Raw genomic sequence first — 25,944 nt, 5'->3', positions numbered from 1 at the left:
CCTAATCAAATTATCTGACCCTGTAACCTTCCACTTCTTTTGTCCTGCACAACGTGGCACTCTGAAGACATTATGAAGCACAATGTGAGCATAGGAGAGGCTTGCCATATAGAAGTATGCACATATTTGGCGATATTGAAAAAAATTTAATATGCTTGCATTCCTATTTTGAGGAAAGCATAGAGATGGAAAGGCTTCAGCAGACCTCGCAAGTTTGCTTTCCTCTGCTGTTTACAAATATATGCCAGGAAACTGCAGAAGACTTAACAGAGATCTCCAGAAACTAATTTGAAGGTTCAGATAGGGAAACATGACAAAAAAATTCAGCCTGCCTGAGGGTAGCTGTACAGAATTCAGGAAGGGCTGGTCATGCTTCAGTGTTTTGCAGGAATTCTTTGAGGCAATCGCTGCCAAAGAAGACAAAAGATGTACAATGGCCATCACATGCTTTGATTTTTTAGAAAACAATTTGCAGTTTTCTGCAGTGGAAGTTCATATTAAGGTGTGGAGGCATGTAATAAGTGGAAAGTTGGCTAAAGGGTAGGAAACAAATGGAATTATGAAACGGAACTTCTTTAAGCTGGAAAGCACCCATCAGCAGAGTTGTGGATATATTGGCTTATGGATCCTAGGTTTTCCTGCTTAAATGAATAATTTGCAATACTGTAATGCTCATGTTAAGGGTAATTGTTCTAACTTGTAGAAATTAAATTTTTTCAAGTTTTAGATTTGAATTGTGAGAAACAGGATAGCTAGCCCAATTTGTAAATGGAAATCTGTGTAATCTAAAACATGCAAAAGAAAATGTTTGAGATCAAACATAAGAGAATGGGAATACACAAAAATTTTAGGTAAAGCAAGAGAATTTACTGCAACATGCCTGTTTTTTAAGTAAGGGTATTCCCAGATTTCTACTTTTGGATTTTTCTAAGAATTAAATTATCCAGGACACTCACTGGGTATTTTCTGGGTCTGAAAGTATAAACAGTACTTTTGAAATTTTAGCAAGCTAGGCAAAATGTTGTCAGTAAAATAAAACTCCTTAGAAAACATCAATTTGCCTTTTTGTTTCTGTTTCCTTTTATTCCCCCTTCCCTGTGGAAATGACATAGCACTAAGCTAAAGCTAGCAATTAAAAAAGCAGATGTTGGAGACAAAGAAGTACATGATATTGGGAAAGCATGTGAGTAGAGTTGCTTGAGATTGAAAGCTAACAAGACTGATGAATAATACTCTATTTGAAAGCAAATAAGTTAGGGGGAAAAATGGCAGGTGAATTATGCAAAATTAGCAGGCTGAAGAAAATATTCATTTTCTTCTTCTGAAAAAAACTTAAAAAGAGGGTGTCTACTTTAAGAAAGTAGGAAAAAACCTTGCATTCGATCAAATGATATTGCTACTGTGAGCAGTCAGCTAGTTACTATTGTAAATGAAAAAACATACTGCACAAATGGATAAATCAGACCTACATATGGGAAGAAAATGAAAACATAGGCATTCATGCTCAAAATCTGGCAGATGTTTTCCAGTATTTTTTCTTTTTTTTTTTTTTTTTTTTTTTTTACTGGTTTTATGTTTTTGCCTTTAGTAACAGCAGAATAAGGAATTAAATGAACAGGCAGCATCACTCCTGCTCTTTTCTCAGATCAGTACAAAAGAATTAAAGAATTAGCAGCCCTAGTTTTACTCTTCTCTTAGATCAGTACAAAAGAATTAGTGACTGCATTTTTTATTTCTTTCTGCTGCTTTTTGCAGAATGTGCACAGTGTGCAATTTCTGAGGAACTGTAAGTTTTTGACCCCTATCATTATGCTTCAGAAAAACTTGATAGTCTGAGAGTCCACAAATAAATTAATCCTTACTATTATTATAACTGTTACAGTATAATTGGGGAAAAAACCTAAATGTTAGACTTTGTTTCAAGGTTCTTATTGTTTGAATATTTTAAGATAGGAAGAGGAATATATTTGTTATTGTGTATTGAAATAGCAGTGACAGTTCCTGAGTTAGATTTGTTTACATGCATATACCAATAGGTAGCCTATTGGTTTTGTGGGTTTTGGTTTTTATTTGAAATGAAACTTAGCTTACTATAAAGGATTACTGAATAATAGAAATGCACATTGTTTAGCTGCTTGTAATATGCTGTAATATTGGATTTCAGAAGCTCTCAGACCTAGTTACTGAACCAACAAACCTCAAGTCTAAGTCTGTTTCAGGATACTAAGAAAAGAGAACCTTCATCTTGTATAGATTATTCTCATCTTCAAATTACTCACTAGGGCTGACTTGCAACAGTAGACATGACTTTCCTTTGGCTTACAATCAAACCTCAGCTATCTTCTAAAATATTTTTAAACATTTGATTTTTACATGCAAATCAATGCATCTTTCTTTATAGCTCTGAAAATTCATACATATCACTCTATGGCTAAATTGAATATTAATGGAAAATTATTGCAGCAACTATACAAATAAAATTTGAAGTGGTTTTAGTTTTCTGTCTTAAAAGCAAAGATCATTTCTATACAAATAGAATTGAAGCTGTGTATTTATTAAAAAAAATTAATTTGGCCCAAATATTCTTTTTCTGTGCTTGTGTCCCCCTTGTACATTTCTTTTTCTTGGAATGCTGTTTTATTTTATCTTGCCTAATCATGTCTTAAGTGCTTTAATTTCTGAGTTCTCCGTCCTGTAAGTGGCATTCATTTACACATTTCATTCTGCAGTGTCAGTGGTACATTCCAATTTAAGCCTCATGATCATTTTCATTAAATCTAGAACCATTAAAGCCATACTGATATAGTTGATCAGTACCTAAAATACATTTCTAATATTGCTTTCATTACTGTGCATCTTTGTCCTCTTGTGAATGCACTTCTTTCTATGCAAAAATAAGCAGATTCAGAGAATTTACTTTAAATGGTTCTCTGGTCTTCATCAGATTCTGTTCTGCTGCATCTTTAGTTGTTGTATCTGGAACTATGTTTGAAAAAGGGAAAGGAACTAGTATTAATAAGATACTAGTGTTAATAAGATAATAAGAAGCTTGCACAGTAGAGCTTGCAAACAAGGCTCACACAAAATTGCATAGAATGTAATTTAGGTACAAAATTAGCAGATTACAGTTGCTTTTTAGGGTAATACTCCACACAGACTGTCAGTGTCTAAGTCCCCTTCACTTTGTTGCCCTCTGTAATTCCTTTTTGCCATTCTTTGCCTCTGTGAGTGCTTAAGCAGAGTGAATATCCTGCTGGCAGCTCCCTGGCAAGAGGAAAGAATGATGTGAACAGATACCGTGCTCCTGCATTCACCTAACCCGAATGTTTTCCCTGGTACTTAGGTTAATTTTTTTCTCTCTTTCACTGTTTTCCTAGTCATTGTTTGATAGGTTTAAGTCCACAAAGGCAGAGCAACAGTCTCTTTACAGAGCCCCTTTTATCATCCCAGCAGTGTCTTGTTTAACTTGACTATTTAAATGGCTAAAAGTCAGCATCATCCAGTTCTGAAGTGGATTGGGCAGCAATCCAGCTCTTTTTGTTAGAGACAGACATTCATTTTTTTGGACTAGAAACAAATTACTTCCAAATGCTGGAAATGTAAGAAGGCTTGAAAAAAAAAGGTTTCAGGTGTTTACAGAACAAATTAGTATAGAATAGTTTTCAAAATGCTAAGCCACATTTCAAATAAATATTTAGTACTTTTAGAAGCTGTGAAAATACAGCACTAAAAACCTGAAATCACTGATCCTTAGCATGCATAAGAAGTGTGGTGAGGGCACACTGGTGTCACATTCCCCGTGCATATTTCTGTTGTGCCTTGGATTGCATGCATAAAAGGTAGTGTTTTGGGTGGTTTTTGCATGATTGATAGGGACTGACTGTAGTTTTAATGAGATGACTGCCCACAGCAATCAGAAATTGAACTGATAACTATTTTACAACAGTGTTTGATTCAATTCCTAAAAATGAAAGCCTTGATTATCTAGATGACTGGAAAATAAAGAATTTTCCTTGGTCTGAAGATCGTTTCTTGTGCCTTATTCACCATTACATAAGCACTCTCATTCACAGAAAGACAAGCTAGTTCTCTGCAATTGTTACTTGTCCCTTTTATTTTTATGGTGTCTTGCTTGTCTGTCCCATACCTTCCAAATTCCGCAACAAATGAAATGGGATTTCCACAAATACAATCCTACACAACTGGCTCATCTCAGAACCCATCCTTGTAGGCCCATGCCATTCTTTCTTCTCAGCACTCCTGCCACAACATGCATTTCTTCCTCAATTGCCATCTCATCAGCTGCCATGGTAATTTGAGAGGTGAAGTTCTATGTCTCCATAAGGTTTGCATTCTCCTAGGGTTTGCATTAAATTCCTACAGTTGCTGTGTCACTCCTTTAAAGGGTTGCCATGCTCAGCACATCCTGGCTTGTCTGGTACTGTGGCCAATTGCTGTGTAAAGCTTGCATCCCAAAAACCAAAAATCCAGACTGACAGCTATGGATAGTCCCTAAAGGGTCCTAGTTCCCAGGCTGTGCCAGGAATTGCTTGGTGAAGCTCTGTCTGCCCCAGGGCAAAGCTGTGCCAAGGACTATGCAAGAGTTACCCACAGTGGACAGTTGAATTCCAGTCCTGATGCCATTTAGGTTTTTGCTCATATACATGGCCACAAAAGAGCACAACTTCCTGTGCTTTAGCCACACAAAATAGAGGTTTTTGCTGTCATTCCTAGTAGAATTTGTGGCATTCCACAAATGGCGTTCCATAATGACATCTGAGGATGTCTCTGGAGATGAGATTTCAGAGGTTTTGGTCAGCTCTGAGTGTGCTGCTGGTGTCTCTGGGGATTTGAGCTTATATACTGGACACTAAAAAGGTATGTGGAGCAGTGACAGAAATAAAATACAATATTTCAATATAATTTAAAAAATAATTGTGAAAGAAAATTTTCAAAAGTTTGATCAAGATACAATTAAATACCTTTAAAACCATTTTTTTTCAGAATTTAATTATTTATTTAATTTGCATTCTTTTTTGAAAATAAATTATTTCTATAAGTGTTGCTTGACTTCTTTTTAGAAGTTCTCCCTATAATCATATGGAACTTTAATCTGTACACATCTAGAAGAAGATAAATGGCTTTTAGACATGTTTATTTTTCTACTTGGTGGGAATTACTCCCTCTCCCTTTTTACCCTAAAGTAGTTTTTCTTAAAGTTTAATAGCAACTGTAAAAAAAATGGACAGAATCACTACAATGCTTCCCTCTTGGAAATTGTTGTTTTCATGACCTTTCATTATTTGTGAGTGTGTGCATTCTAGTTTTTGCTGGAAAAAGAGAACATTGCATGGAACCTGAATTTCAGACCTAAGCAAGGGTCAGAAGAGTTTGCCATGGCTGGAACAGACTTGGGGAATGACAAATCCCAGGGTCTCCAGTAGGGAAGTGTAGTGTTTACAGGATGATGCTTCCTTCCTTTTTGGGCAGCTCTACAGACAGCTGTGCTGAGGGGGTGGAACTAAACCTCTGGCCATTCTTGAATATTTACAGCTCCTCAGAAGAATTTTGTTATCATCTAGCAAACAATGAGGAAGGGAGAGTTATTTCCTATTTTGAGATGTATCAAGTGGCTTTAAACAAGATCTTAGGATGTTTTCTAAGGTAAAATTAACTGCAGAAGATCTGTAGATAACTGTGACCAGAAGGCTGGAGTTCTGAACTCACTCCAAATGAGTGTTGGGTGGATCTTTGTAGCTTGGGAGAACAAATAAGCATTTGCATAAGTGGAATAAGTTGAAGATGACTCTTCAGCTAAGACAGAAACCAAAGCTGATGTAGTACCTAAAGTATGACAATCATTTTTTTCATTCTGTGCTGTGCAGAAGCAACACAGAAACAGTCTCTTGAGTCAAAAATTTGTCACTTATCTTTTTTTTTTCTTTTGAAATATTGCACTATGAATTGAAACAGTCAGGCATTCAGAAATAAAACATTTTTATAATTTTTAAACATAAATGAATGGTAGTGTTGTACATTCCAGCTTGAATGTTTGCTTGTTTACTTTTTTGTTCTTTGTTGCTTAGTGCAAATGATATGTGGTAACATTGCCAGAGGCAAATGATGTGATTTGCTTAACAGAGTTTATTCAAATGCATAAAGTAAACACTTAGAGAAATATTTTTTTTTCTCCAATGTTCATAGCAGTTACATTTTTTTTGCACTAAGAACTGCAAGAATAGGAAATAATTTTTAACTTGATGGAGTATTTTTCCTCTAAAGAATAAGCCAAGTAAACAAAATAGAAGTAGATTTAGCAGAGCAATAGAATATGCATTGATAGCTAAAATACAAGGTGCTAAGTTGAATGGCTTTTTAAACAAAAGAAGTGTTCTGGCTGTACTGCTGGCAGATACATTGGATAGACAATTACAGATGTCTTTTTATAAAAAGGAACTTCCATCAGAAAAAGAGAAAATTTTCAAGGCCTTTTTTATATTTCATGGCTTCCCACCTTAATGCCACCACTTAATTAATCAATGTATTTGAAGGGGAGGCAGTGTAACATGCTAGGGTACTGTAATGTGATGAACATTATAAAGTTGATCCAATTATAATAGAACAGTAGATGATAAGAAACTATCACACTTAAAAAAAAGTTTCTCGCATTATAATGAAAATTGTGATGAAAATTTTATTTGAAATAAAAATTCTCTCTCCCTAGAGTGGACAAAAACTGCCCTATGTGATTGCATCTTCTTTGCCCATGTTGCTGTAATTATTGTTACTGGAATGATTCCCATCCTGGAATTCTACTCAAGACACTGTATTTTTTGTACAAAATATAAAGTGCTACTTCCTTGAAATTATACAGATGAATGACTAAAACATATATTCCATAGCTCTTAAAGGGAGATTGCTCCTTGGTTCTGAATTTTGCAGTAGATTTTCTAACAAGACCTAAGTGGTCCCATTTGTTAAGTACATTTGTCTGAGTCTTGAATAAAATAAGGATGTGCACAGCCATTTACAAGTTTACAGGCTATTTAGAAGAATGAATTTTAGGAAAAAATGCCAATATAAGGTTTTTTTCCTTGTTTAAAAAAAATAAAGTGAAAAATCAAATTGCAAGCAAACAGAAATATCTGGTACTTTACTATACTATCATGTTTACTGTAATATTGCCATGATTTTTTCTTAACTAGTTGGGAAATGTCTTTAGTTACTCTAGAGAATGAGGTGCACAAGAATGAATACATTTGGTTTCGGGTTTTGTTTTATGGCATTTGATGGAGTTGTTTACTCCATTTGATGGAGTGTTTTACTCTTGCAATGATTTTCAAAACACAAATAGCAGTGAAGAAGAAAAAAAAGAAGCAGGATAGCTGCTGTAAATATTTTGTAAAATGTCCATCTGAAGCTCCTCAACCTCTGGTAATTAGAAGCCATGCTGTGGAGATTGACAGGGTAAATTACCAGTTAATGTTTACACAACAAAACATATGCCCAGTACAATATCCTCCACTGATGTTACTGAAACTAGAGTCCGGAAATGTACAGTGGAAACAAGACGTGGTACTTTTCTTGTGCCAACATAAACAGCAATTACAGCACAGTGTGAGAGAAGTCATAAGAAATACTACTGCATATCAGTAGTTCAACAAAGTCAGCACTTTTGTGTAATTGCAGGGGAAAAGGGCTGAAAAACATTACAGATCTCAGCAAGAAATGGGCCCTTTATACTTTTAAACTGATCCTTGATAAAACAATGCCGGGGTCATGAGAAGGCTACTCTGCCAATTTTGCTTCACTGTGGGATCCATTGACATCTGGCTGAGCTGCGGAAGCTGGAAAACTTCTTTAATATTCTCTTGACAGTAAAGTGGACATGTGGAAAACATTCTAATCTGTTAATCTTTGGTGCTCCTGAAGAAAAAGGACATTTGGCTTTATACTTTGTGATGATAAATATTGTCTCCAGTCTAGCTGTAAATAAGTTAAAAGCATTTCAATGGAGGATGCAGTTCTTATTTTCCATATATGAGAGAAGATGGATGTGCACCTGTGCAATCCAGAAGATGTAAAGAATGCCAGGAGTTTTTGATAAGGTTAGTTTACCATACATCTTGGAAATCCACCTTTCTTTATGCTGAGTGTGATTTGTCAATGAATTGGTGAGCAGAGTCTCTGAACCTCCATACATCCCGCATGCTAAAGTAGAATAAAGTATTGTTTCACTGAGGGGATTCTGAAAATAGAATTAAGAGAGATTTGAAATAATAGTTAAGTCTGAATAAAAAGTGCAGGTTTTATTTAACAGCATTAAGTGTACCGATTATTTTTTGTTGAGTCTAAATCTAATATGGTGTAATAGTGAATGATGGAGATACATATGTGTTCAGCTTGAGTAGGATGCACAATTGTTCATTTCTGTTGTGAGATTTATCTCCAGAAATGAGAAAAGGAATCTCTTGCATTAGAAAATAACTGCTATAAAAATATATTGTGTATTCCAAGTACAAAGCATCTATTACGCATTAATACAAAATGCAAAAGATACTATGGATTATGTGAAGACCAAACTAGGATTCAAAATTCTACATATCCTTGTAGTACATTCTAAAATAGTAAGAAAAATTGTAACAATGAAGGCTCAGGCTGAAGTGAAGTCAGATGATATTTTAAATGCTGGTATTTTAGTCCTTTAGATACCCTGATGCTGATATATGATAGTGGTACTGTGGAATGAAAATAGTTCTGCTCTACTTTCCCTGTGTTTTTATAAATGCTCTCATTGCTGCAAATTCATTTTAAAACAAGAGATGTTTTCTGTCATCAGTCTATTTTGTTTGCTCATATTGGTACAAGGTAGCGTCCACTGCCACTTAGTGCATAGTGCTGCAAGTGTTCTGGTTATAAGAAGTGAGAGAAATTACACCTCAGGAGCAATTAATTTGGTCACCCAGCTTAAGCTGAAGAGTGACTCAACACAGATTGGTCTTCAGAAACTGGAAGGGTTGGGAGTTGGCAGAAGCTAGTGAGGACAAAAAAACAAGATTGGAAGAATTTGTAGTTTCTTTCTATGGTACAGATAGAGTAAGAGGGGTACATATGACAGATCAACTTCATTATGTGATCTCTGAATGTAGGAAAAAAGGGGCCTTTTCAAATGCTGCCATGCTTGGGTCAGATTTGCTGTTTTCTTTGATAGATTCACATGTTCCACATTTGCCATGTGTACTTCAAATACTAGACCTTTCAAATCAGTGCCTTTCCCTGATTCTTCATAGTAGTCCTCTGCCCTTTTCAGTATTGTGGTTCACAGAGCAGTGCACTGCTTGCAGCCTGCATCTCAAACATTGATTTTTACCTGTTCTGTCCTTCATTCAACTCATTCTCAGCTGATGCCCCATATTATGAAAATTCAGCCATTTTATTTAGTGGGTATGTGTCTACTCAACTTATCCTCTGTGAGCCACCCATGGAAGTAAGTGGATATTTTTTTCTTTATTCATTGGACCATAACAGTCAGCAGCTCCGAGCATTCTTTGTCCAGTTCCAGTTACATTATCCTCTCCCAAAGCTACCCTCAGTAACTTTACCATAGAGTTAAGCAATCTTTTTTCTCCCTTGTCCATTCAAAGCCCTCTGTTTATTTTCTAGTTTATTTTTATTCATTTACAGTGGCATGTAGCATATGAGAAACACCTTGTTGGTACCTGATGATACATAGGGCACAGGCAACCTGGCACAGCTTATGTATCTCTGGACTGGACAGTTATATCCCAGCCTACCCCAAAGCTCCCCTTTGCCTTTTCTGTCTAGTTTCCCCTTTCCCTCCGGATCCCAAGATTATTATCTTCTCTTCCCTACCTATTTCATTGGTCTCCTGACTGTGTTCAAACTTTTGTCTATAGAAAAAATACCTTGTGTTTATAGATCAGGTTATTTAATGACTTAGTAAGCAGATAAAGTGTTAAAACATCACAGGTTTGCTTGAGAGCAGCAACTTCTGCTGAAGAGCATCCTGAGCAGTAGCTGCTTACTTTGAGTCAGCAGCAGCATCTGGCAATGCCCTGGCTTGCCTGAGGAGGGAAGGAAGGGAGACTGGAAAGTCACTTTCTGTTTTGATGATCATTGCATCTTCATGGGTTCCAACAAGATCTTGGCGTGCCTCCTGCTCCCCCTGCAGCTTTGTGATCCTTAGCAAGGGAGAGCTGGAGTTGAGCACAGCCCCACACCAGCAAACCCCAGTGTTTTTAAATATAAGAGTGCACATATTCCTAAAAGGAGCACAGTCAGCCTTCATAGGCAATAAAAATAATGATTTGTGAACATCTGCTTCATTAATTGTCTTATGGCGCAGGATTTTTATTAGCATTCCAAAATCTCAAAACCAGTCTCATGTTGAATGGAATTGATTCCCCCTAAACATCCATGAATGTTTTCTGAAGAACCAGATCTGCAACACAGACCTCACTGCTCAGGCTTTTTGTGCAGGTGTTGCATTGTCAGTCAGGGACACAGATATTCCAACTCAGGCTCAGAAAAATTGCTTCACAATTCTTGGTTGAGATTAAGAAAAAAAATCATGGTCAGCTGCTGCTCTCTTGACCCTTGGGCATTTTAACTCCCAGGCTGACCAGTTCCTGACAATAAGGTGGTAAATAAGGTGGAACTTCCCTAAGCTTGTAACCAAGTCCAGACTGGGATCTCTTAAGATCAGTATCACTTCTGTGCCAAACTTGAGACTGCAAAGCTACAAAAATATCTCCAAGAAAGTAATGTAAAACTTATTGAATATTAATGTAACAGAGTGTTTTTCTTCCCCAAAACTTGTTCCCGGAAGTGGCCAAGCCCATTTTTCACTGAAACTTTCAAAACAATCCAGTCTGAGGCAGAGACAAGGTATGGAAAATATAAGTTCCAGCAGTTAATGGCTGACAAAGTAATAAACAACTGAAAGTGGGGCCTTATGACGGAAAGTGTTAGCGAACTTTAACTCTAGATGTCATTGCCAGCTTTGCTTATAATAAATGTGTCAGTAGCAATATGAAAAGATGTGTACAATGAGTTAAAGGAATGCAGTATTAACCTATTTTATGTGGCACGTCTGCCCACAAATTGCTTGCATCTCAATATGTTTTGGAAGAAAGGGATTTCTTTCCCCCCAATGAATGTATTAATTTTCAAATGACGTGAACTTGGAAATTAGATATTTTAATGTTACAGTGACACCCTGTGGTCAGTAGGGATGGTGTTAAGTCAAAAGCAGATTTGTGATGTTTTTTAGCAGTTTTTTAACCTTAGCAAAAGCAGAGAAGCAGGAAGGAAATGCAGATAACTTTCACAGGTTTCCACAGAGAGGTGTTATCCCATTTTATTGCCTTATACATAGAAAATTATGCTTTTAATTTCTTGAATACCGAAATAATATTTATTTGCATACATTTATTATATTGAAATACAGGAGAATGGCAAGCTTTGGTATTAAACAACTTGACAATGTAAATTAAGGAAGGGTCTTTGTAGCCACTGAACCTTACAAAGCATTGCATAGTCATTTCTGCGTCTGATTAATTCTCTGGTTAATTCTGCGTCTCTCTGCAGGAGAGGGTGTTTCTGCCAGTGACATACCATGTAGTGATGGGTAGCAGACTGATGCCAGAGAGACACAGTAATATGGCAGAAGCCACCATTCCAAGAGTGCCAGCTCAGCACTGACTGGGCTGCAGGGTTAAATAGCATTAGTCCTGTACTGCCTTTTGTGTGGGCAGCTTTTGACCTGACATATCCTACTTCTTCCTCCCTGCCTGCTGCCTTCCTTGAGCAAAAACTGAACTAATGCAGCCACTCTTTGCAGTATCTACATGCCCCTATCTTTAAGGCACTGGGCACTGAGCTTCACAGCCCTGTGGCCCCTTGACTTTGTGGCACAAATCTTTTCCTCTTTAATGCATACCTTGTATCCTTGATATTATGCTTTCAAAATCTCATAGTTTAGAAGAAGCCAAATTTATGAAAGACCTGATTTAGAGCTTCTGATTTATACCACATACTTTCCTGGAGTTACTGATGCTGACCTTGCCATTTTAAAGAGAGAAACAAAGTTAAACTTCTGCCAGACAGACCAGGTTTAAAGATCAGTAAGGAAGGAGACTGACTGTCCCAACAAGAAGTTATGGGGAGCTAGTAAAGCAAACTGAGAAACATGAAGCATTTATTATTCACTGGCAATAATGGTTTCCTGTTAAAATTGGCTGTTTGACAAAGGTGATGAATTTAATTCCTTGCTTTCTCATTGGGGAATTAGGAAGTTAGCATAGGACAGGAGCAAAAAGTCCTCTGCCTTCTCTGGAGAGTAAGCTAAAGCTAGCCAAAAATAAAGTTTGGAAGGTGTTCAGGAACCACTGTCAGGAATTTTGTGATTATCAAAAAAGTGTCAAAAAACATCGAAGTACTGTAGTTGTCCTGGAAGCCATTGTTCACCCCCACACATATCCATGTGGAAGCAGCTCAGTGAGTGCTCATTTAGGACATAACCTGTGAAATAGCTGCAGTACAACTTCTCATGAATGTCAGCACAATTTAGTGCCTGTCAGGAAGTGACAGTGAGACTCTGGACTTTTAAAACATCATATTGACAGTGAATTTTTTTGCAAGCTTGGACTGCTTAAAGGATTGAAACTCATTATCTCCTGTAAAAGTCTGACAAATATGGAAGATGTGATGAAGGATGTATATGAGGAATGAAGGATAAATATGTAAAACGTTGTTTTACATATTTTGTCAATTTTTAGCTTTTACTTTAGAGCTCCTTTTGCTTTTAATGGCTGCAAAACCAAAACAGCTTCATAGCTGCTCAAACGTGCAGAGGAGTTATTTATTAGGTGCTATTTCAGACTCTGTGCTTGGACACGCTGGGCTGTAATATCAACCTCCAAATTAGTTAGTAGCACTACTGAGGGATGTTTTCCAACATCTGTTTTTAGCACTGTTAGATTGGAGCTTAGAATATGGATTATTTAAGGATTTTTTGAATGGGGCCACTGAAGATAAACTGGAGTGATTCTGCACTTGAGTCAGCAAACACTGAATTATAACTGTCTGTACAACATGCAAGAGCACACAGATGCAGCTGACCCTGTTGCTGAAATAGCAGCACATTGTAGTAGATGCCTTTCAAAAGCATTGTGAAGAGAACTTTAAAAGACATTATCTTAAAGGAGAAACACCTGCTCACTGCATTTTAAGACCACTGATTTGAAGAACTGTCAGATCTGGAGATCAGTCAGGATTGCTGTGTTATATATGCCATGTTTAGACCTTGTCTACCTGTGGCTTAATGTTCAAATAGCAAATACATCTTGATAGAGATACAATTTTAGAGAATCTGTATTTATGCAGTGTTTCTGGGAAGTAATGGATTAAATGTCCTGTACTAGGGCTAAAGCCATCTCCCCAAGGATGCTACCAATGTATAGGTGGTATTATTAGACCTTCTCCTTTTTTTGTATTTCACCAAAAAGTCAATGATTTAAAAGACAGAGCAATTATCACTGTGTGTCATGTGGAAATTACTGCTTCCACTGCTTAGTCAGCAGAAGGCATCAAGGTTTTAGATGCTCTTGCATCTACAGTAAAATAAATTGTCTGAGCTTATTCCAGCTTCCAGTGAGGGTACTTTGAATAACTCAGACAAGGCTGCCTGAGAACACAAGGGTGTGGTTAGACACAGAGAGGTGTTTCATGTTACCTTTGGGTGGCTGTGATATCCCATATCCACCCATAGTCACCAACACTTTCAACAAACAATTATCAGCTACCTGTACCCTGCTGCTGTGAGATTTGCACTGCAAATTCAGAATCACAGTGGCATCACTAGTGTTTGTACAAGGAAATCAAGAACTAATATGTGTCAATTCAATGTCTTTAGAAAACATGACCTTTTAATGCTGGAGGATATTGGTTTTGGTTTTGCTTACAGTGAGTGCCCTGTGGAGGACTGGAGCAGACTACTGACTTTTTTGGCTGTTTTTTACCAAATATTATTTAGTTGATACTTTTTTCCTGTTTGTGCAAAAGGAGAAGAATTTATTGAGATGATTTTATGAGATTAGAAAGTGAATGTTTATATTTTTAATAACTACTGAAGTTATTTATAAGTACTACTGAATTTTTTTATAATAACTACTGAAGCTGTTTCTGAGTCTGCTGATATTTCTTGGGAATTTAACAGCATTGATGTACCTCACCACATTATTTGCCTATAATTTTATTCCCATGTAAAAATTACTAAAAATGAGTGCATGAGGAAGAATGCTCTAGCAGTTATGACTACGACATATGTCTCCATGAAAGACACTTTCTTTTATCTTTTCCTCTCTGAAACAATAATTTCTGATGTAAATCCTAAAATCAGACTGAGAGAGAAGGCATGTGGGATCATGCTTGTATCAAACTATACATCCACCTGTTAGACACCCTTTTCTGGAGACCTCCACCATACCCTAAATCTTTCCAATAAGAAGCCTAACATGTGTCTCTGCATGGACATTTGCAAGCTGAGAGCTGCCACTGTGGAGCTTGGGCCAACGACTTCTAGAGTAAATGCATGAATCTTAGCAGCTAGTGCAAAAAGAGACAATTTCTAGCTGTTGTGAATGCACATCCCCTGTGTACTGGACACAGATGTGTCATATAACACATTTTCTGACTGGTGGCCTTCACAAAGTGACTGAAATGTGAAACCTCCACTTTGGTGATTCACTCCATAAGTCACAAACTACTGTATTTTAAAGTACAGTATCTCTTTTTAGAGACCCTTATTATGTGAGCAATATTAAATAGTACTCTCTTGCCTGTCACAGTTATGCACCTTGACTCCTTTGAGGTCTTTATTACAGGCTTTGAACAGTTACCTAGATCAAGATAATATTCTCTGTCCAAGAATAAGACCTGGGACAACAATTCCTTCTTTATTGTTGCCCTCCAGAGATGTTGGAAGTCCAAAGAGGCTGTATGGACAATGATAAAACTATGGAGTGCACTGTTAAAATTAGAAGCAAGTACAAAAAAACCCCACATTAGGGTAGTTTATTTCTGAACTGAAAAACTAACTACGAGGTATATTTGGAAAGGGAACTTAGCAACTGCAACGTGCAGGATGGATCATTTGCTTACCTTGTCAGCTAGTTGTATGCATGTCTGGGAAGGAGAAGCTCAGGCTCCCAGAGCAGCAGAGCCTGCAGGGACAGGTAGGTTCCTCAGAAGGGGGATCACCAATCTGTGCAGTCAGGCCTCTAAGCCAAATTCCTGACCTGCATATGTGGGTAACAAGCATGGCTTCACCTCTGAATCGTCTCTGTGCCCAAAGTCAGGGTTTTGAGAATTTATCTCTGCACAGGAACTCCCGTCCTGAATTTCAGTCTGCCTCACCTGTCTTACAGTTTTGGTGTATGTCTGTCTAAATTATTCCTATGGGGAAGGGAACCCTCTAGTGCTATTAAGGCAGAGAGGACCATGTGTCTTTGAAGACCTAATAATTTTTCTGCCTAATTCCCTTGCCTGCTTCTGATTATCTGTAGAGCCTCAATGCCTCCAGAGGCAGGGGGAGACTGAAGAGCCTGCTCTGACAAGGGAGACCCAGTGTCTTGGATCACATACCCAACGCATTGTAACAGAAAACAATTGCTTTCGAGTTTCAGCTTTATTAGCTTTATTTTAAACATCAAATCATAGAAAGAAGAGCTCCCTAAAGTGGAGGTCAATGGAAGTATCAGTGGTATCAGTGGAAGTCACTGGCTCAGTTTTTTGTCTCTTCCCTTATCAGTCTCCTAGGGAAGACTTTATCCCATAGGAAATGTAATGTTATCTCCTGGGTGGAGTTGGTAACTGGTTTACTACTTTTTATCATGAATATGCTGAGTGGATCAGAAGAAAGAAGACATTTCAATGCAGGAAGAAAACAAAAAGCAAACAATTATTAATTTACCACAGCTGAGTATTTTTTCAAGTCTTAATTTAAGTCTAGTTTAAATGAGAAAGCTTAACACTGTGCACCAAGTATTCTCTTAAAAATATTCCAAGCTCAACCTGTATATATCTATGGAGAACTTCCATTTACTGGTTTTTTGCATGAAAACCTTTTATATTAGATGCAGGTTATTTAAAAGCACCAAGCTGAAAGATAAAGAGAGAAAAGACTTAAAACCTCTTTCTATAAAACAGCAATCATCTTATCTGCCAAAATCACACGGAATGGACCATTAGTTTGTTCCATATCCTGTGTTTGAAAAGTCTTACCTTTTAAAGATGTCAGGACTAAAACCATTATAAGGAATTTCCTCCAAGGAGCAAATCCATTTGTGGAGAAATGTGTATTTTATGCATGGTAACTAATACATGTGGCCTGCCATTTATGAAAAATTATAAATAATACTCTGTGCTGATGCTTCATTTTTGTGTTGTTATTTTCCAGATGGGAGTTTCTGTGGTGGATTCATCTGTTGCAGGACTTGGTGGTTGTCCCTATGCAAAAGGTGCTACTGGAAATGTAGCCACAGAGGATGTGATATACATGCTGAATGGTCTGGGGATCAACACAGTAAGATATTTTTACTTTCTACTTAAGTCTTAAAGGAAAAAAAGAATTTTAGGAAACATATGATCTGTACCTCACAATAACTTGTGCTGTACAACAAAAATATTCAGAGCCCACAGAAGTTTTTGCAAAGTCAGTGCTTTAATATAACTTGACACATAACAGGAATGATGTTGTCTTCATTAGCAATTTAGACTAGAAATGGTTTGTGTATTTAATATAATTTGAATAATCTACTTCTTCCTACCTGGAGCTATGAGGAACTTAGTAGCAGCTGCTTTGTGTCATTGCTCTGTCTCAGTAACCACAAAAACTTCAGTACTGTAGACATTGCTACAGAAGGCTGATCATCTCAACAGTGGAAAGACTGAGCAGAGCTCAGCTTTTGTCACAGTTTTGGATTTGGCTCATAGTTATTATTAATTTGTTGTCAATTTTTCTGACTTCAAAGTTGAAAAAAATTGTGGTGTTTGGCACCCAAGCACAAGACATTGTTATTTCTCAGATATCCACTTAATATATTTCAAAATTGTACAGAACCTGTTACTGGCTAGGAGTCTTCACAGTCATTTTTATTACCAGTCCTGTTGTTGGAGGAGAGGGCAGAGCAGCTCACATGCCCTGAGCTGCACTTTAATGAACTTTACCAGTGAGCATCCGCACCTCAAGAGCACTCATTTAGTATCCCTGGCTGGCTGGCATGTTAATTATTCTGTATTCCTAGAACTCATTTACTGCCTTCTTCAATAAATGTGCTCTTTGGTCTTCCTGTCTGTCCCTATTTATCTGGATGTGTTGCATAATGAGTTCGTGCTAACTGAGGCTGTAACTTAATATTTAATTTACACATGGACATGGAGAGTCAAGTTCAAAGGAGAACATATAAAGAACTGCAAAAACTACAAAGTATGTGGTTTGCATTTAAACTACCACAGAAAGAAATCTAAATGCCTGATATCTGAAATAGGAAGATCTGCATTATTGTGGAGCTCACTGGAACTTTTCATTCACTTGTTGGTAGGCTGCAGTTCTGTGCGGTGTACAGGCCAGTGGAGTCCCTTGACATGAAAGGATTACAGAACTTGTTTCTGAATTGCACATTCCCTGGGCACTGTTAAAGCATATCCAGTGCCTTACAGAGTTCATTGTAAGCATTTATCTGCTCTCATTTGCTTTTTAGGGAGTTCAGGGCAGCTACCAGAAAATGCTCAATCACAAGTGTCCACTGTACAAGCAGACTCTGTTTTGAACTGCTTGTACACACTTTGAGGTAGCTTTTCTTGATGAGAACGATGTTTATTCTTCTGAAACAACACAATTCTTTGAAGTAAGGCGGAGAAATCATGCATTTCACTTTACATTGCTCTGCACCTTAGACTCATGCTTTCAGTATAGTCTTTCCTTGGGCAAAATACTCATTGACCTTTCCAACTGACTTATAGCAAAAGGAAGCAATTAAACAAAAATAGTTGGACTATATGAAATATACCATGTACCAGGCTTCTTGATAAGATTGATTAATCTGTTAACAGTATGGTGGCCAAGCAAGAACACAGCTTGTCCTAAAGGTTGATAACAAATCCCATGGAGACAATCTCACCATCAAATGCTTATTTCTTCTTTTGTTTGGTTTGGTGGTGATTTTATTTAGGTTTTGTTTAATTTTAAATTTAGATTATAGTAATAGCAAAACACAAGTCTTCGCTTTTTGAATCCTTTTTCATGCTTTTTGCATGAGGTTTTGTAGTGTTGGATGATAAATAAGTATAGCACATATTTAGACTGTATTTTTCTTCTAACTTCTAGTTGTAATTCCAGCTCTTTATTCCAGATTCTTTTGGGGTTGAAAGATATTACTCCAGTATTTGGTCCACTGCTGATGGGACAAGAAATCACTCTCAAAGTAGTAGAACCTTCCAAACAACTATAAGCTGTAACTATCTGTAAATCACTGTATCTTTACTGATCCCCATTACTGACCTATAACATGAATCAGGCCCTTTGTTTGCAAAAATTAGACCCTGGAGCAAAAAACTTTGAGTTTAAGCATTTTCAACATGTGCATTTATTATTCTTTACATTTTCCCCCTCTTTTTAAGGGAGTAAATCTTTGTGCCGTGATGGAAGCTGGAAACTTCATCTGCACAGCTTTGAACAAGAAAACAAACTCAAAGGTTGCACAAGCTTCCTTCAGTACTGGAACTATCAATTAAATGGATTTTTTTTTTTGCAGCTTGATTACATTTTCCATTTACCCTGACCAAGGACCTTTGCTTTAGGAAAAGAAACAAGGAAACCATTGCATCAAAGAAACAAAATAGAACCGATATATATATATTTTTTTTTAATGGGAACAGTTATTGTAATGTACTGTCTTGTCAGGAATTGTCTGATTTGTAAGTAAGAAATAAACGACTGTAGTACAGAACCCTCTACTTTGTACTTCTACAGATGAGAGAAATGTATAAACACCAGGAAATTTTACCATGTTTTAAATTGAATTTTTAATTATTTTCAGGAAAACCAGGTAGAAACAGTGAGTACATAGTTCAATTTTAATCGACATGTCTTTCAGAACAGTACAAATATTTTCAGTAGTTTATGAGATCTCACACTGTGTGTGGCCATTCTATTATGTGTTTTATTTATCTGAATTCTCGTTTTTCATTTGTCAAGTCACTGTGTTAGGAACACAGAGCCAAATCTGAAATCACTGTAAGACCTTTTTAGCAATAGAACTTCTTTTAAATTTTGTTTAACAGCTGCTAAATTATGGATGACTTTATCTTATTCCAAGACATTGTGGTGAATGGCACTCTGCCAGATCCTTCCAATCCTCCAGCAAGTTTCCTTATTTGTTACATATGTTAAATTTGTTGTAGTTGCATTTTTTGGTCAACTTATTAAAACCTAATTATATGAAGCAAATAAAAATTGGCAAGGTTTTCAACATCATTCAGGTTCATAGTGGTGTAGAAGGGGCTACATTTTCATCCAAGGTTTCATTAAAGAATTAGATTTGTCATTCTGTAGGCTACGAATTGATATTCTCATTCAGAAATCACAGGTTTTTAGGATAATAGTATTTTCCTGGACTAGCTTACACAAAGGAGACCACTTAGAGTTTTTTTTTGTGCTCTACTGAAAATGATACTGAAATAGTACTGTTCTTTTAAATGCCTTAGTTCAACAAGATGCCAATGGACTGCACTGTTCAATAATCAGTAGATTAGATCAATAATGAACAAATGGGCAAATTCAAAGAGCCTTATCCTATATATAAATGTTCAAGTGAGCCATCAAAATACTGTCATGTTTTTCATCCTGAAACTTCAGTACTCTTACTGGTTGGTTGTGTAGGACCTGTCTGTACTTCTCTGTGTACCTTAATCTATATTTTTTCTGAACATAGCCTATTGACATGAAAATCTAAAACCCTGGACTGTGGTCTTCATCCATATTCTCAATTTTCCTCAAAAATGTGAAGTGTTGTCAAAAGGTAAGTTGAAAGAAAGTGGAAAATAACACATTAAAAAAGGCTGAATATTTTTTTGTCTGGAACTCAAGTCTGCCAAGTAACAGCTGAGTCATGGTTTGCCTTTGAAATACCAAAGTGAATTTTTCTGAGATCTTTTAGCCAGTTGTGTACTTTAGAATTGGCATTGTTTAAGAAAGTCAGTCTTGCCTTCCAGGCAACACAAGGCTATAAATTTGATATAACACCCCTATTCTGTTTATGCCATAATGATAGTCAAAATTAATATAAGCTACTTCGTTTCACTTTTCTCATGGTAAAAGTCAAAGGATAAAAAAAGAAATGTGTTCAGGTGAGGCAAGAAATTTCTTCCCTATCATTCCAAAATACTAAATCTTCCCTGCAGAGTCTCATAAGAAGACTTTCAAGTACTCCTGAAGGTATGAACACCCTGATTTTCTTGACCTGCCCTGGATGCATGGTTGGATCACCACAAAAAAGCTCTTTCCTCTTTTCCCCCATGTTTCAGCTGGGGCTTTGCTATTTAGCAGACACTAAAGCTCATATATCAAAACGTGAACTTAAATAAAACCAGGTCTTGAACCATTCACAGACTTAAAAATTCTGTAATGAATTAGACCCAATGAAGAGGTAAGGAAACTGCAGCAGTGTGGTTAAGCCTAAATGTGGTGCCAGAATTGACATGTTAATAACTCCTTAATTTATGTGTCATTTACCCCTGAAGGTGACTAACCTTACTGTAATACTTTCCAATTTAATAATAATTTTTCCTGCATAGTTTTCTCTGTAGGCACAGATTTGGCTCATTTTGAGCTGAAGTATGCAGTTTTCATGTAGGTCCTGATGAATTTTCTTCCACCCAAGACCCTCTGAGCCAGCATGTTTAATTAACATAAACAATATTGAGCTTCTCAAAGACTGAAAGTGAAGTCAGCCCTTGAAATAAAGCAGTTTGATGCAAACCTGAATGTGAGACTAAACAACTGAACTGAGACTGAACTTGCTGCTCAGCCTGGGGAGATTAAATACACACCCATGACAGGAACTGAGGGAATGGCCTGAAGTTGTGTCAGGGGAGGTGTAGGTTGGATATTAGAAAAATGTTCTTCACCCAGAGGGTGGTTGGGCACTGGAACAGCTCCCCAGAGCAGTGGTCACAGCACAGCCTGACAGAGTTCAGGAAGTGTTTGGACAGTGGCCTCAGGCACATGGTGTGACTCTTGGGGATGATGATGTGCGGGGTCCAGGAGCTGGACTTGATGATCCTTGTGGATCCCTTCCAACTCAGCTTATTCTGTGATTATGAACTGAAAAAGAACACATTTTCTCATAAATCTGTATTAATTTGTGCCACTGGGTAGAATGGAAAATTAAAAATTACTAATCCCAGAAAAATCCCAAGAAAAGAATGTCAGTGCCTCTGCAAGGCAGGGTTCTTTTTCTTGAAGGTGGTGGTGAGGCCTTCAATTATCAGCCAAGTAAGGAACTGAACAGATAGTGCCCATTTTTATGCCTCTGTGCACAGTGCATCCTAGGCTTCTCAGCATCTGGACTGTCTGGTTTGCAGACAGTTGGCTCTTGATTCAAGGCTCTTGATTCTCCCTATGCAGTGAAACAGGGTACCTATTAAATCATGCAGATGAACAACCTAAAATGTCTCAGTTCTTTATTGGGTCTGTTTTAGAAACTACTTGGAAACTTGTGGAGAGCCTTAATTGCAGGTCTGTTATTCTGTAATGATGTGAGCATTGGAAAAGATGAGCAGTCACATCTGGAGCCTGTACTTTACCCACATGTTCAGCTTCAGCCACATCATGAGTTATTGTAATCCAGGGTGGAGGTCACAGACAAATAGATTGTTTGTCAGGATTGTTATGAGAGAAAGAAACATAGAGCCAGAATAAAAAAAAAGCAAACCCCAACCCAGTGTTTATGTGCCAAAATTGCCACCTGGGATGAATTTAGGTCGGTGGGTCCAGGTGAGCAGTCCCTATAAAATCCTTGTTTAGCTGTAATATGACTGAGAATCTTGAGACATCTTATGGTCTGCCTACTGACATATTTTAGGTTTGTGAAATGCTGCTGCTCTGATTTCCTGGGCTGGCATAATTTTGACTATGCAGAACATTTTGACACCTAATGTCTGGTTTCAAAAAACAAACATCTATTGCTTTTAATAGCAAAGACGAATCCAACAGCCATGCCATGAGCATGCATCACTCGCATAGGCAGCATTGAATTCAGCTCATAGGAAAACAGCTGAGACTATACCCCTTGAAAAACATGCCAGGACATGGGATGAGGCTCTCCTGTGCTTCTGACATCCTAAACCTTTATGCTTATATTCTGAAGTACCAATATTATAGATCTGCTTATATTCAGAAGAACCTATATGCTTATATTCACTGGTGATGTCTGCTCTTTTAGTCTCTATGACTGTCCCCAGCTGAATACATTGCTGTCACTTCACCCTGAAGTAGCCCCCTGGCTGTGGAGGGCTTGCATCCAGGTGTTTGCCTTCCATGAGCAGGTGTTCTTATCACTGTGTCATTATAAAAAATTTAAGTCAAGATATTACATTGTTGAAGGCATGACTGGTGTGGTTTGTTGGAGGAAAAGTTGATCAGTTCCAGTAGTATGGGCATAATCACTCTTCAGTGCCTTCCAGAACACAACAATGACATAGATCCCATGCAGTTCTAATCTCTTCCAGCAGCAGCTTGCTTTGTAGTTTAAACTTTTATGTATTCGGGCAACTTGGCTCTGGACCAGCACTTTAATGGCTCATTTTTCTGTATAACCAGAGCTTATGAAATAAGAACTAAATATTGTAGTGTTGTGAATAAGTCCAGAGAGGCTTTGGCTGATTTTCCTCTCTTAATAGTGTCATTTGAGGTCATAAAACTTTTATTATTTTATTAAGGAGTCACAAAATGAAGACTGCAAGTCTGTGAGATAAAATTCTTTTGTTTGGGATCAGTGTTGTTGAAATGAAGTAATGCTGATCCGAAGAGTTAGTGTGAATGTATAAGATCTGCCCATTTTTTTTACTTAGTTTAAGGGGTAGAAATATTGTTTAGTTACTGGATATCAGAAATTCAGTACTTTCTGCCGCTGAATTTTTCTGTTTTCTGACACTGCCTTCAGTTCTATTCACTGATTGTGAAGTATCTAGAAAAGTGGCTAAACAGGTATAAGAGTAAATGAATTCCAGTTCTCGACTTGCTGATCAAAATTAATCAGCTTTCCTTTTGTTATATTTTTGAAGATTATTTTTCTCTACAGTCCTGCTGTAATGCAGTGTTGATCTTCATTGCTGCAATAACACAGCAGGCAGAAGGACTACAGCCAAAGTCAACTCAGTCCTTTGAAAGCAATGTCAAAGAGATGATATGTTTGTCAAGGAATTGTCATGTATCCGCCTGGTTAAATGCATTTGTGATTTTGCAATATGTGGTGTTACAGCTGAAATAAAATCTGCCTCGCTGTTTATTGAAACTGATATACTCATGTTTTATGCCAGATTCAGCAGCTCTGACTGACCAGCTCATGCATACAGCATTAGCAAATATAAGCTGTCGCTGACGTGTATGCCTGTGTTGACTTTGTTACCTTGTAATCCATTTTGAGTGTTTTTTCTTAGGATTACCTTTTAATCTGATGTTCCTGTGTGTTTTTATAGCAGACAAATCCCTTTTAAGTTACTGGGGAAACATTTCTTTCCTCCATTAACTAAACATTAAAAGCTACAGGCAGGAATGGAGGTAGGAGTTCGAAAAATTCAATGAGGCATTATCTAACTTCAGATGTTCCAATGCAGGATAGAAATCTGTGCTGTCTAAGTGATGTCCCTACACACTTCATGGGAGACTGAATGACTTCAGCATGTGGTCTGAAACATCAAAATGCTGATGAGGGAACTTTCTTGGCAAAGTCAACAGCAAAATTCCCTACCCCATGATACTCTTGAAGCACCTCAACATGACCTGCAGTTAGTTATCTTCACTAGTTGAACCCAAGGGTTAGTATTTTCCTTGGTGGAAAGACAACCACAGTCATTTTTAAAAAGAACTGAATGGTGTTCTCTGTTTTATGGGACGTCTTCTGGTGTTGGTGCTGCCTCCATCCATCTTCTGTGTTCCTAGCTTGGTCTGATATCTAGATCAGGGCAGCAGGATGTGATTCCCACAACAGCCTCAAAAGGCTGAGCCCATGCCTATCCAAGTATCTCATTCTTTTCACCACACAAGCAGGTGAGGCAGCCAGGGAAAAATGTTCATTTTGAAGAAATCAAGACCCACTGTGACATGACAGAAGTAGAAACTTGGGCTTTAGAGCCTTGTAGCTTCACATTGCACAAGGAAGAGCTAGTCCTGTGTACTTGTCCCAAAAATCTTCACACATTTAATTTGAAACAATTGTTAGATAAAATGCATAAACAATCTTCAAAGAATATACTGGAACCCAGCATTCTCCCTTTCAGATGAGAGTGCTGTAAGGCAAAAATTCCTGGTTTCTCCCTCTAGCCCAATCAGCCTTCATTTCTTCACTTTGTGATGTCCCAGCTCCAGTGGAAGGGGATGAATGCTACAAAATTACGTGTGTCCTGGGAATCTTGTCATCAAGAGACTTAACTTTCCTCATCTGGGTATTGGATGCAGGTGTCATATTTCAGGGGAAAATATTTTAATAATGAAGCTTTTACAAAATACTGCTTTTTCTTCTATCATGGTCGGACTCAAATGTCTTAAAGGTCTTTTGCAAGCTAACTGATTCTATGATTCTCTGTTCAGAAAACTGTGAAGCAGTTAGAGTATAATCAGGCTCACATGAATACAGGTCATCCCAGCAGAAATTCCTTTATTTAACAACTAACACCTGGATACAATTGACAGACTACTTTGTACACATGGAGTGGAGGGAATGTACTTTTCCCATTAAGCATCTAAGTCATCTCTTAAGAGAGAGCCTGTGAAATTGCAGAAGAACACAAGAGCCACTAAATATCTTGCTGTCTCTCTGAGTAACATAGCCTCAGTTTCAAATACATTTTACATACTTGTTTGTGAGTGTGTGTGTGTGTCTAAGCACATCTTTAAGCTGGGTTTCTAGCATCTAAATATAAGATAATTAGAAAAAAAAAGTTTCTAAGACAGAAGGTAATTTTGTTTGTTGTTGTTGATTGAGGTTTAATAAAATCTGAATTTAAATGTATCTCCTCGAATTTTGTGAATGGAAGATTCACTGGTTTTTGAAGTCAGACTGAAAACCAGCACAGGTTTCATGTCAAAAGTACATTTCCTGTGTAATGAAATGTTTTTATCCAAGATATTCCCAAAACTATTTTCAGTTTGAAATCTTCCCACTTCACAGTTTCAAAATTAAGAATATGAATATAGCACTTTGGTGAGGGTTAGGCCAGATGCTGCAAATTGCTGGATTGCTAAAGCAGATCTTTTTGATTAACAAATGAACTTCACTTCTCTGTTTCTGTGGTTTTGTCCAAATGCTGACTTAGTAATGACAGAACATTTGATTGCAAAACAAGAAGGACTTTCTTTGGTTTATGCAGATAGTAGAGACAGAGAAAATCCAAGTTGTATTAATTGTGTAAGATTTCTAAGCCTCTCCCCAACAGAACTGCACACTTAAGATTTTGCTCTACAGTAATAATTTTGCAGGCTACCAAAGCGAGAAGCAAGAGTCACATAGAAGAGTAGAGATTCTTGCTTTTCTGATCACATTAATTTCTAGTCCTAGATCTGTCATCTATCACTAGATGTGGCCCTAGACCATTGGTCTCGTGGTCAGAACTGGAGGTGAGTTACATTTAGTGATAATTCAA

At 37.3% G+C, this 25,944-nt stretch overlaps 1 protein-coding gene across 8 annotated transcripts in view; it reads left to right on the top strand.

Moving 5' to 3' along the window:
• Positions 1-21,221, top strand: part of HMGCLL1 (3-hydroxymethyl-3-methylglutaryl-CoA lyase like 1) — a 73,744-nt gene extending 52,523 nt beyond the window's left edge. For all 8 annotated transcript variants that reach the window (XM_030944921.1, XM_030944923.1, XM_030944929.1 and 5 more), the window contains 2 exons: positions 16,481-16,606; positions 18,703-21,221. In XM_030944921.1, coding sequence (XP_030800781.1) covers positions 16,481-16,606; positions 18,703-18,816 — 240 coding nt within the window. In that variant the 3' untranslated portion in view covers positions 18,817-21,221. The remainder of the gene's footprint in view (positions 1-16,480; positions 16,607-18,702) is intronic.
• Positions 21,222-25,944: the final 4,723 nt, after the last annotated feature.

Source organism: Camarhynchus parvulus, chromosome 3, assembly GCF_901933205.1.
Source record: "Camarhynchus parvulus chromosome 3, STF_HiC, whole genome shotgun sequence".
Lineage (NCBI taxonomy): Eukaryota > Metazoa > Chordata > Aves > Passeriformes > Thraupidae > Camarhynchus > Camarhynchus parvulus.
Note: the sequence above shows the minus strand (reverse complement) of the source record. Positions and strands in the feature narration are given on the sequence as shown.